The sequence below is a fragment of the Eriocheir sinensis genome, chromosome 9 (assembly GCF_024679095.1).
Source record: "Eriocheir sinensis breed Jianghai 21 chromosome 9, ASM2467909v1, whole genome shotgun sequence".
NCBI lineage: Eukaryota > Metazoa > Arthropoda > Malacostraca > Decapoda > Varunidae > Eriocheir > Eriocheir sinensis.
Window position 1 is genome coordinate 5,359,718 of NC_066517.1, and position 13,468 is coordinate 5,373,185.

Below are 13,468 nucleotides of genomic sequence, written 5' to 3' on the forward strand. Positions count from 1 at the left end.
ACGCAGTGCTGGTTTTCGTTGAATTTCTGCCTGTCATCGCTGTTTTCCTGAGGAAGAACTTGACGCCACTGCTGGGGTCTTCATTGCCATACGTGTTCCCCGCTTTCTCGTTGGACTGGTTGTAGTGGAGTGTATATTGGCGCATACTCTCGAGCCGAGCCGAACTCTTCAGAGAAAAGATGGTGACCTGGTGTCAGCCTATGCCATGATTCGTGGCATCGAGACCATTTTTGCCAAGTTCAGAGCAGATGCGGAGAATCATTTCCATGACGTGTTCATGAAAGCGAAAGAGCTTTTGGTCAAGGTGGGGTCATCGCATGACACCATCCCTGTGCCACAACTATGTGGACGACAGACCCAGCGATCAAATGTTCCGGGTGAGAATGCTGAGGAGTACTATCACTGGGCGGTGTACATTCCGTTCGTGGACCACGTCTTGGCTGAGTTGAAGAGTCTGTTTGGCGACGATACAGTGCCTGTCGCACTTCAGCTCAAGCAACTCCTCAAAGGCCCTGAAATGGATGTTGCGGCTGTGCTTCAAGCGGCGAAGCTTTACGAGCTCGACATCGAATCCCTGACACTCGTGATGGCGGAAGCGGAGCGCTGGGCATTATCTGTTCCAGTCTTCCAAACTATCAAAGAAGCCCAGGCACACGCCAGCACCAGCATGTTCCACAATCTCGCCATTCTCTTGAAAACTCTGTTGACACTTCCAGTCTCCAACGCGGAAGCCGAGAGGTCTTTCTCAGCATTGAAAAGCTGAAAAACCTGTCTGAGGAATACCGTCGGCCAAGAGCGCCTGAACGGACTTGCCCTCCTCTCTGTCCACTATGATATCCCCATTTCAGTCGAGAGTGATAAGCAAATTCGCCGAAAAAAAACGCCGACTACTCTTTGCTTAGTGAGGCACTTGTTGAATACTTGGGAATTTGTAAATATATTTCTTTAGATCAGCCAATCTTTGCAAATGTGTTACCTCAATTCCATGTAAAAGAAGCCCTATAAGAATTCCTTTTTATCTTCAGCTGTGTCTAATTTTACCTATTAACTCTTTTTTGTAAAGGTTAGGTTTGTAATTCATATATGACCTGTATTATGATCACCCTTGCTGCTTACACATTGAAATAAACGTTTAGTTTTTTTCAAATGCTCGTATGGTGATGATTTCTTCCTGTTCAGATCTGCCTTTCACTGGTCGAATGTACAATTTGATTTGTTTCTTGTTATTGCTTGCCAGCTTAAATATTGATTGCACTTCATTATGTACAAGAAAAATTCATTTGTCACATATGCGTTGATTGCTCGGGAGCTACGGATTTTAAGCAAAGAACTGCCATCACTATCCATTGGTCTTCGCAGTTTTGAGGCTGTCGCTAACTTATGAAATTTTACCGTCGGGGGTCCCCCCCCCAAATTGATTTTCTGGATCCGCCCCTGCTTTAAGTATGTATAGTTTGAATAGAGCTTTCTGGGATTAGTAAATTAACAAGTCAACTAAGAATAAAGAAATTAAGCTGAAGTAAAGGGTGCAGAGTATCAGCAGCAGCATTAACAACATTCCCTTCTCCGCAGGTCCCCGGTGCTGTCCATGCGCAGCAGCAACAGCGGCGACAGCAAAAAGGTCTCCCAGGAGGACTCGGCCCACGCCAGCACCACCCGCTCTTCCTCCTCCTCCACTTCCTCCTCCTGTGAACGGAAACCGACCAAGAGAGACTCCTCCACATCCTCCACCTCCTCTAGAGGCTCACAGGTGAGGCTCATCAACCTGCCCACAGCCATACCTGGAGGCTGGGTGGCATTGTCAGGCACAGTGCAGTGACTCTGGAGTTTGATCACCGCTGCGCTGGCAGGACTCATTCACCACTATAAGATGTGCTCTCTAGTATTCAGTGTGCAGCCTTACTGTTAACACCTTTCTGAGGGCAGCAGGAAGGTGCCTCATCATGCAATTAAATTTGAAAAAAATAGAATAAAATATCCCCACTTGTCATAAGCCCTTGCCAAGTTTTCAGTAATTAGAATTTGTTGTATAGAGAAAACAAACATACACACAACAAACACACAAACATCCACCCACGCTATCATTGTGTCTTGCAGGTGCAGGTCGCTGGCGCCGGCACGATGGAGCGGGAGATGGCCGTGCTGGGGGAGAAGATGGCAGAGCTGGCCCAGGAGTGCGAGGAGCTGGAAGCAGAGCGGCGGGGCGGCCCCAAGGAGGTGGAGGCCCCGTACAAGGTTCCTCTTGAAGTGCAGCAGAAGCAGCAGCAGCAGGCACTGCAGCAACAAAAACGGTCTCCAGCCAAAGGGTCAGTCTCTGGGCGGCCGCCAGCCAGGCCGCCGCCGCCCCCTGGCTCAGAGTCGGAGCACATCTACGAGTCCATCCCAGACGTGAGTGAGTCTGACGAGCCAATCTACTGTGTCCCGTATGAACCCGGCGGTGGCGGCAGCGGCCGCCGCCGCACGCCAGGCCGCGCCAGCACCCAGCCCCGGCCCCAGGGCCACCAGAAGGCCCTGCAGCCCCAGCCGGCCCAGTCTGGCCGGGCAGGCCGGGGCAGCGGCACCAGCAGCAGCAGCGGCGGCAGTGTGCGTGAGCGGCGGGCGGCAGAGCGGAAACAGTCCGTGGAGAAGTGGATGAGGGAGAACCCTCACCCTCGCTCCCCCCCTTCCACCAAGCCATCACCAACCCCCCCGAAGCCCCAGGAGGAGCGGGACTCCTCCTCCGCCTACAACACCGGGGACTCCACCGGGAGCACCCACCAGCCCCCCACACTGGAACTGAGCCTCGGCCAGGACCCCGCCCTCAGGCAGTCCACCCTCACCCTCTGCCCGCCCACACACGACCAGTCACTCCAGGTAGGCACCAGGCACCCCGAGGCCACACTCCCTGAGTCAGGCCAGTGGTGGCACTGGTGGGGCGGAGCAGCAATTCAATTCAATCGCTATCAGTACATTAGCGCATGGACGAAACAAAGTCCTTTACTTTCTATCTCAGGTAAAAACAATTTAGTAATTATTTTCACCAATGTGTGTGTGTGTGTGTGTGTGTGTGTGTGTGTGTGTGTGTGTGTGTGTAAGTGGGTGAGTGGGTGTGGGTTGTGTGCATGTATGAGTGCAACATATCGCTTTTGTGACAAATGAGTGAGTGGGGTGGTATGGCTGCATGTTCTCTTTTGATTCATTTCTTCACACAAAGACTCGCTGCACCTTCAGCCAAGTGTTCCACCAGCACCAGCAGCAGCTGGCCCAATCCTCACTTTCCTCCTCCTCCTCCTCCTCTCAGGTGAGCCTTGAGTCGGACACATACTCCGCCATCTCCTGTGACAGCTGCCGCCGCTGCATGAGGCTTCCGCCCCTCCATGCGTCCCTCCCACAGAAGAGCAGCGGTGCGGGGCGGAGTCAGGACTCGGACCACGCCTCCACCGCCCCACCCCCCCATCCCCCCACACACAAGCCCCCCGGTGCTCCCCCAGACACGGAGAGCAACAGGAATTACGTGACCTTCCTGCCGGCCCAGACCATGTACACCAACGCCGCTAATCTGCAGCAGACCATCTGGCTCCAGCAGCAGCTCTTCCGGCAGGCCCTCACCAGGGACACCAGCGCCCCCTCCACCCCCACCTCCACCCCACGCGGCCTGCCCCCCCGCGCCCCGCCAAGAGCCCACCATGACCAGCCCGTCAAGATGGAGTGGAAGGTGAGGCGTAGTGGTAGTAGTAGAGCAGTAGTGGCACTGGTAGTTGTAATAGTAGCAGTAGTAGGGCCAATGAACCTCAAGATGGAGTGGAAGGTAAGGCATGGTAGTACTAGTTGTAAGTAGTGGAAGTAGTTGTAATAGTAGTAGTAGTAGTAGTAGTAGTAGTAGTAGTAGAGCCAATAAAGTGTTACAAATGTACTTCTCATAGCATGACTTCTATTAGATAAAGGTAATAACAATAATAGCACTAGATACAATAGTTGTAGTAATTACGACAAAGATTATTCGCTATTCAGTTTTGATCAAATCTTCAAACAGGGTTGACACTTTCAAGCCTTTGGTTCACAGGACAGCAATGATAAATACTTTGAGGCAGAGCATGGTATTGATGCTGTGGCAACCAAAACATAGTGGAGGGCAGACACTGTGCTTTCCCTCCAAAAGTCTACTGTTATCAGAGTCTCCTTCAACACAGGGAAAATGTCACTTAGAAATATGTGGAACTGCTGCACATAATTGTGTAAAATTTTCTGAACAATTTTAATCAAGTTCAGGTTCAGGTTTCAGGCTTCAATTTATTCCTCTGTTGAACTCACTGATTAGACTCATTAAAAAGTAAGAGCTTCTGAACAGTTTTTTTAATATTAAGTTTAGGTGTCTACTTTTAAATGCATTGTTATCTGGGGTCTAAAATTTATTCCTCCATCAAACAAAACTTAACCTTGGTCATCTTAACACTAGATTAATTTAATATAAGACATCCGCAATACACTCTTGTACACTGCTTGTACCCTTAACCCCTAAAGGGCCGGCCTGGGTGGTCATCTACAACATCCACAGGACCGGCACCTCAGCACCAAACACCGAAAATAGCCTATATTCACACACTTGATTCTGCTGAACTACAATGCAATAACAAATTACTTTGTCGTCATAGTCATCATCAACTCTTCTTCTTTTTAATTATTGCATGAAAACGTTTCTATGTGCTGTGGTTTTGGAGAAATATTGAGTTGAAGAGGAGAGACTTTTGGAGTTAGCGAGGCTCTTGCCCGCTCTGCGTGCGTTTAAACATGTGGCCTTGACTAGTGCGTAATGAAAACGGATGCCCCCATGCTCTAATTCTTATATATAGTCAATACTCTAAGCTTTCTCTATGTAACACAGTCTTGTGATGTGTGGTTTGGGAGTCATTGTAGCATACTCTTCTCATTCTCGTGTTGCTCTGCTGGGCTCGGCAGGGTCTGGCAGGAAATCGGACGCGTCAGAATCCGTGTCAGTACGCCTGTCCATCGTGAGAGCGGGCAAGATTCTGAAGCAGTAGCCTACCTAAACATATCTCTGGCAGTGTTGCCAACGAATGGTCATCGAAAATTACCGAAAAGTAAATAAATTTAGCGCGAAAAAAGCAAAGCGGCTATAACCGCCCCCGGCCCTTCCGTGGAAAAGCGGCTATAGCCGCCTCCGGCCCTTTAGGGGTTAATTACCCCCTACTCATAACAGGTACTCTCTTTAATCATCCTCCTCCTCACCACACACTAATTCCTCCATTGAACAAAACACAGCCTTAGGGAGACAGTTTCACACTACAGTACCCTCTCGAGTTTCGCGCTTGCTTCATTCCGAAGGTATGACGCTGAACTCAAGGATCGCGAAACTCGAGGTATTGAAATCCATGTAAAAGCGCTTATTGGTTCTGCCGACCCGTGGAAAATAATGACTTTTTCCAACTTTACTCCCTTGTTATCACGATTTTTTCAACTTTACTCCCTTGTTTATCTCAAAATACGTACCTTGTTAACAGGCAGAAAATGTGAAGTAAGAACAGATTGTTTTTAAGCCCCAGTTGAAGGCGGCTGCCTTACAATTGGCTGGCAGTTCTGAATACACGCTTGTGATCCACGTGGTGTCGTCTGCTAAAGTAAGGGCGGTCGCTAGCGGTCACCCGTGGGACAGTTGGACAAACCTATATTTTTCTGGAAGTTTTCTGTGTGTTATGAAATAATCTGCTAACTCTTTCTGTCAAAAATCATGAAATTGAACGTAAACCGCTGCCGCCGCCGCAAAATAGCTCGCAGAGAGGTTCAACTTGCTTGCTGTTTCCATATTTCCCTCAGCGCTCACAAAGATCACAAGCGGACAGACTAGAACAAAACCAGGCAAATTAATACTTTTAAAGCTGTGTATTCCCACAGCGTGCATGCGTGGTGGACAGAAGAATGACTAATTTCATCGGGGAGATATTTCTCGCAACACTGGCCAGTGTAGTGGAACTTCTTCTTTTGACTTGTAATGCTTTGTATCACTTCTTAGGTCCTCCTTCTCCACACTTTTATTCTTCACAACATGCACTTAGGGCCGCTTTCACAGTCATTTTGTTTGTTTTGATCGTTACCAATGGCGGCGATCGCTGCTTTAGTATTTCCACGTGAAACTGGCTGATCGGGTAGTGGCGGCTGCGGGGTTAGCCTAGCCCCGCACTTACCACACACTCTCAACATCTCTCGCTTCGTCTGCAGCCACCACTACCCCATCGGCCAGTTTCACGTGAAATACTAAGCGGTGATCGCCACCATTGGTAACGATCAAAACAAAGTAACTGTGAAAGCGCCCCTTAGTTACTTAACAGTGCACACTTGTACACTTCACCCTGAACTTAGGTGTTTTTCTGTCCTTTTCTTTCCCTGATTTTGCTTTTCTATGCCCTTTTTGGTTATTTTTCACTATTACTTTTCACCATCGCTGCCATGCATTACAGATCAGAAGAAGAAGAAGAAAAGGAAAACAACACCGAGAATTCTACAATTTTCATAGACTTGATATAGAGATTGTTGGACTGTGGTTCTACAGCACAGGGTGTTCTCTTATCTTGTTAGTTAAGTAGTAAGCAAAGCAGCTCTGCCAGTCCATTTTACGAGTCTATTGGTGGGCCATCTTCCACTGCTCCTCACTCCTCAGCCACTGCCGTCATCTGTTTGTTTACATGCAGCCGTTCGGTACCCACGCTCGTACTCACAACCGTTTTCCATTCATAAGGACAACCAACAATTAACTCGCTCCTGGTTGGGCATACGGGCAACCGCGGTTGTCCATAGCCCCAATGGTTGGACACCACCTTTAAAGGCAGCACGCATGACGCCAACGGTGGGTAGACGTGACCCGTACATGTCAAAGCAACGCAAGGCTCGTGGCGGTAATGTGCAAAAGTCGTGATGGTAAGAATTTAGGACTAAGCGCTAAACTCGAGGATCGCGAAACTCGGATAGTGCGAAACTCGAGAGGGTACTGTAGATTACTTTTCTACAAGACGTCCGCAATACACGTTTACCCCCTTTACACCTTACCACCTCATCCTCCTTGTCCTTTTCCTCTTCCTCCTCCTCACCACACACCCTACCTTACCCCTTACACCTTTTCTTCTTCATGTTCCTCTTCCTCCAATTCCTTCACACCACACACCCAAATACTACACTTTACCTCCCCTTCCTCCTCCTCACCACACTCACTAACTCACCCCCCATCCTCTCCAGGTGAAGCGTCGGCCTGATGGCACTCGGTACATCACGCAGCGTCCCGTCAGGAGCAAGATTCTGAAGGAGCGTGCCATCAAGATCAACGAGGAGCGCGCCGGACTGACCACGGACGATGATGCCATGTCCGAGATGAAGGTGAGGGTGATGTAAGGAAGGGAGGAGGGTGATCAGGCGGTATAGAGGGGATGGGGAGGTGCTAAGGGATTGGAGGGTGTAAAAGGGACAGGAGGGAAAGGGGTTTTGTGGAGGTGGTTGTGACCTGACCACTCCTGAAACTTTATTTGCATACTTCTTGATGGTTGTTTCACATTGCTGGGCTGGACAGCTGAGCACAGTCTTCACCACAGTTCTGAGGAGGGGCACAGTGTGGAGGAGTGGCTTGCAAAGAGTCTTCATTTAATGCACAATTAACTCACCTGCATTGAAATTATCGAGGTCATCCATAGTCCAAACTCCTCCGTGGTGCAGTGGTTAGTGCGCCTAGCTATGAAGCCACATGCCCGGGTTCAAATCCCAGCCCTGGCAGATGCTGCACAACTCATCCAGTTCTTCATCCTCCTTTTGGAGTTGGTCGATGAATGGGTACCTGGGGAAACCTGGGGAAGATGAACTGTGGTAACCCAGATGTCACACTGGCCCTGCGTCCCGGGGTAAAGAGCTCTCACCCACCGCAGGCTCAAGGCCCAGTGAGATGGAGATGACCACTTAGGTCACGTGCAGCTATAGCACATGCACCCAGCTCCACCTTACCCTAGTTGAGTTACCATCATTTGCAGGAATGTGCTGCCACTAGAGGCATGTGTTGTGGGTGCCATTCTGCTGAACAGTAGAATAAAAAATTAGTGAAAGTTTATTGCAATACAAAATCAAGTGGCTGAATGAATTTCATCATAATCCACGCAGCAGAGCACACCACCACTTGGAGGCTGTGAATCCTTGGCAGCGGCTGAACTTCTACCTTGACCTTAGTGCGCTAACACTTCATTTTTTCTCAAAGCCCATCAGCTTCCATCCACCTTACGGAGCAGGTGGGCAGAGTACAACACTGAGCACAAAGTGTGAAGCAGACAGAGGAGCCACCACTGCCACACTTTGGCAAGCACAATATTGAGTTGATACTGTAGCATCCTCAGCCTTGGGCTAGGCACAGTATTTTGTTGTCTCCTCTGCTTGCCTGAAACATGGTGTTCATTGTGCTTGTTATACAATACTTAAAATAAATAGAGCATGCACCATGGCAGGCAAGCATCAGGCAAAGGGTGGTGTCAACCCACCTCCTCCTATGTGTCAGAGAAAGCCAGTGACCCAGTAGCCGGCATGAAGGACTTGATCCGCACAAGTGAGGTGCCCGCACATGGTTGCCATATGTGGCAAATATGACGAAATTAAGAAAAGTGCCTGGCTGCTTTTAGGAGGAAGGGGCCCCTAGCCCTTCATTATCTTTTGGGGTGGTCAGGGAGGTGCTGAATATATTGTGGGTGAGGCTATAGCACACCCTGAGCCTCATGTCTCTTGTTGCAGTGTACGCTCCTACAAACTAGAGCAGGGTTCCCACTGTACTGTTCTGTCGGTGGCCGTAAATGATAATGACATCAATGATGTCATAAAACCAGTGGCTGCTCAACGCAGACGAGACAGATGCCGTCACGAGAAGTTTGTTGACAGACAAAGCACAGACCGCATGGACGGTAACGCTGTCTTGATTGCTGCCTTGTACTTGCTTCTGGGCCAGCCAGGAAGCAGCACAGGTTCTGGATGTACCGCCTGTTACTGGAGAGGCCGCCTCATGGAGGATGCAGAGAAGGTGGTTGATAGTGCGATGGTGTGCGCTGCTGTCACACTTACAGTTTTCAAAGGAAATTATTCATCATCACACGAAACAGACATACATAATGCAAATATAATTTTTTGTATCCAAGTACTTCTATTTCATATTTTCATGACATCTAGAATATTCAACATCACTGCACGGTCACCAGCGCTGCCGTCGCTAGACAAAGTTAACTCCATTTCATCTCTCAAACGTTCAGTGTCGGCCATCAACGGAGGATAAAACGACACCCAGTTCCCACTGTGGACTCTCATATGGGGAGGTTCGTGACATCATTACGTTGATGACCACCATCAAAACGGAATGGTGGGATCTCTGCGTAACTATTGGGGAGCATAGGGGGGGCATCACTGCACTCACTTACCACCTCCACCCTGGACAGTCCCCCTGAGCAAGCCTACATACACCTTACCTTCCCATTCCAATCCCCTCACCACAGCCATGAGTTGTGTGGGTGCCCCCTTGGTGCCCTCCACTCAGGGTTGTCTCGTACTGAAACAACTCTATAAGCAGGATCGATGATCGGAAGGTGCACCACGTGCCCATATAGCCAGAGTTTGTGTTCCTGGATTAAGTTTCATGATGAAAGTTGCTGGTTCAACACAAAGTCTTTCCAGTAATACCCTGTGATCCTGCGAAGGCACTTGGTACCAAAGGCATCAACACGCCTCTCCAAGCCACTATCCAGTGTTCATGTCTCACAGCCATACAGTAAGATGGGGAGCACAAATGACAGGTTTGAATCTCTGTCACTTGCCGAGGTCACCAGAAATTTTACATACCTTGGAAGTGTAGTGCATAAAATTGGTGGGTCTTACCAGGAAGTCACTCAGTGGATTGGCTTGGCCCTCTGTGTTGTGGACTCAACATGAGTATATGGCGATGTTGATATTTGTGCAGAACAAAGATCTGGATTTTCAATTTGCTTCTCCTCTGTCATATTCTATGGCGGTGAGATGTGGACTTTAAATAATGACAAAGAGGCAGATTGATGCTTCTGGTAACAAGTGCCTGTACAGAATCATGGGATATTGCTGAAATGATTTTGTGTCAAATCTGCAAATATTCCTTGGAAGCCATTACCTGCATAGTCTGTGAAGCCCAGAAGTTGACCCTGCTTGTCACCGGGATGTTTCTGTGAGAGACTGTACAGAGTGGAGGAGATCAAGGGCATGCCCACATGACTCATGGCTGTGTGGAAGGGATTGGAATGGGAAGGGTAGGTGTGTAGTCATGGTTCGAGCAAGTGAGTAGGTCTGGCTTGCCATGAGGTAATTACCATGGGAGGGGCCTGCATGGAAACTTGCCCGGAGGAACCCCAAGCTAAGGCAATGCCCCCTCCCCTCTTTGTGTATGCACCTATTTGTTGACTGTTTCTGTCAGCAATGATTTACAATGGTACCACACACATGCACTGTGACAGTAGCACTGAGCACACCCAAGTAGTAGTGTTGTTTAGTTATGGATGGTAGGTACAGGTAACTTGGGTTACCATGGGCTTTGGTTCTGAGAGGCAAGTCATAAGACAAATTGGTTGTAAGTCAAAATTTAAATTAAGGAATATGATATAATATCAATGAAATGTCCTGCTGCCAATAGAGCAGTGTGCCCATTCCTCCTTCCCTCCTCCGCCCCCCCTCTGTCCTCATGTGCTTGCCCCGCCCCAGCCCTGCATCTGGTTGACCTGTTAAGTGTGCAAAGATGTACAACATTAAGCAATGGAGTTACCGAGTCTTAGTTTTGCCAAGATAGCAGCATTAGTGTTTGTGAACAAAGGACGCATAGTTATATGAATGGCCAGTATCACCTTCGTTGCATCTTTTTGCCTTCTGCGAAAGTTTCATTCAGTTGCCCATAAGGACTGCTGCAGTAATGTCATGAGGGAGCTGTTGTTGTGGGAAGCCATGTTGGTTGCACAGTTGATGGACTGTCTGGCTTGGCTCCCCTCCCCACTGACCACTGCCTGCAGGGAGTGATGGGGCTAACAGGTAAACCCAACACAGCTGAGACTTGAGAACAGAGGAGATAACTTTGTGGACTCACTCCACCCTTCTTCGACTCACGTGCCAGCCAAATGGAGTCTGGTAAATCAAACTGTATGGTTGTATAGCTGACTGTAGCAAGAGCAGTACTCACAGCTTGAGTTCCACAGGCAAATGAGGAGGAAGTGTGGGTGGGCTGGGGTAAGGTGAGCATGGGAGGACAACAGCAGTGTATGGGGTTGGGGAGCTTTGTAAACAAATGGCTGCTCTACCCGTGGCAGGATATTTGAAGTGGCAACCCTTAACCATATATTACTGATATTATTGGCCTGTTCGTAATTGCAAGTGGTTGTAAGTCACATACGTCATAACGAGGACTACCCGTATTAAATATGAACAAATTATATCTTTGTAAAATGCAAACAAACTACAATTGAACTACAAGCTTGTTAAAGACTGCCTGTGTCAAAGTACATAAAGGTAGTCCTCAAGTGGATTATGACCTCTCATTTATGACCAGCCCAATATTAGTTAATACTTGGTTTAAGTAATGAGCGGACATTTCAAATATCCTGCCGTGGGTAGAGCAGCTGTATGTTTACATATAAATCCCACACTTCCTACCTCCCCCCCCCATCCATACCCTGCCACTGTCCACACACGCTGGGTGAGGCAGGAGGGGGAAGGGTGAGTGGCTGGGCCAGTCCACCCATGCTTCACGCTCAGTTGCCTGTGAAACTCATGCTGTAAGTACTCCAACACTACAGTCACTAGTCGCTACTCTATCAGTTTATAGGCCTACAGTCTGCTAAACATGCATGCTGCTAGATTCAACATGCCCCAGTTGGCTAGCACTCTAGCTGAGCAAAGGTAGAGTGAGTTTACCCAGTTCCCTGCACTGTTTACAAGCCTGAGATGCATTCAGCTCACCCATTAGCTGCCACAACTCCCCACACATTGAACAACATGTTTCAGGCAAGCAGAGGAGACAAAATACTGTGCCTAGCCCAAGACTGAGGATGCTACAGTAGCAACTCAGTATTGTGCTTGCCAAAGTGCGGCAGCATTGGCTTCCGTGTCTGCTTCACATTTTGTGCTCGTTGTTGTACTTTGCCCGCCTGCTCCGTAAGGTGAAAGAAAGCTGATGGGCATTGTGAGTGGCATCTCACAATCTTCCCACAGCAGCTCTTACAGGCGTTTGTTCACCAGAAACAGCAATCATAGTTGAACAAAACATTCACAGACGGTAAGAAGATGCAGCAGAGGTGATACTGACTACTTATTTAACTACAATGTATCCTTTGTAAGCAATGTGCTCCCCCCCTCCTCCCTACAACACAGCACAGTGACTTGGTGGGGCATTTGGCTAACACCACCACCTTGGCACAACTTGGTAGCTCAATTTTGTAACATTGCACAACACTGTGTGGCTAAAGGGTCAACCAAATGCAGGGCTGGGGTGATGCAAGCTTGTGAGGACAAAGGTGGGGGAGTAGGGAGGACTCAAGGCCCAGACATTTGAATAATATTTCAATGTAAATTTCGACTTACATCTGGCCTGTTGGTCCCAAACCTTGTTGTAACTCAAGTTCTACTAGTACTACAGATACTTGTGTTAGTCATGTGTTGGTTTACAAAGTTAGACGTCCCATTACCAGCCTGCTGCGGCCAGCCGTGACTCACCCACTCTCCCTCCACAGCTTGGCCGCTACTGGAGTCGGGAGGAGCGCAAGCGTCACCTGGAGAAAGAGCGAGAGCGACGGCGGCGACATGAGCTGCTGCGTCGCCAGCACCAACAGCAGCAGCCCCAGCCCCAGGCAGCACAGTCCCAGGCCCCTACAGCACACCTTCCCCCTGAGGAGCCCGTGCAGCCGCCCCCACGTCCCAGCACTCTCGAGAACGGCCTTCACCAGGCGCTCTGGCGGGACCACTCCAGCAGAAGGAAGACCTCGGCCACCCTGGACGCCTCCCACAGGAAAGTGTCGTCCTCCAGGAAGCGTGAGCGAGGAGCCCCTATGGAGTGAGGGACGCCCGTGGTGCCTCAACCCGCCCGCCGCCACACCAGGCCGGCCAGCAGCTGGTGAAAGGCCTCCTCTCCGTCACCACCGTCTGAGGCACACCAAGACCTCGCGTCACACGAGTTACTTATAAGTGATACCGATCGCTTCCTTCCTTTGGGTGACGCAGCCGCTGCACAGGTGCACTCTGACCCCTAAACACGAAGCACTTGCCATGTGCGGCCTGGTCCGGTGACCCAAGGGGAGGAGGGACCCACAATAGATCAGAGCATGTGACTACACCAGCATCTCTCCTTGCTCACACTGTTTCTCTAACCTCAGAGTGAAGCAGGTTGTGGCAACACTCACTCGGTTCACTCTCGAGTGCAGCGCAATCGTTGCCGCGCCGCCTGCACCCACTGGGCCTCCAC

The 13,468-nt window shown here is 49.5% G+C and overlaps 1 protein-coding gene across 1 annotated transcript in view; it reads left to right on the forward strand.

Annotated features, from left to right (window-relative positions):
• LOC126995870 (PDZ domain-containing RING finger protein 4-like) overlaps positions 1-13,153 on the forward strand; it is a 32,042-nt gene extending 18,889 nt beyond the window's left edge. Inside the window, 6 exon segments of the mRNA XM_050855767.1 lie at positions 1,573-1,750; positions 2,098-2,853; positions 3,281-3,694; positions 7,225-7,362; positions 12,741-13,038; positions 13,041-13,153. Of these exon segments, the coding sequence (XP_050711724.1) occupies positions 1,573-1,750; positions 2,098-2,853; positions 3,281-3,694; positions 7,225-7,362; positions 12,741-13,038; positions 13,041-13,153 (1,897 nt within the window).
• The last annotated feature ends 315 nt before the right edge of the window (positions 13,154-13,468 follow it).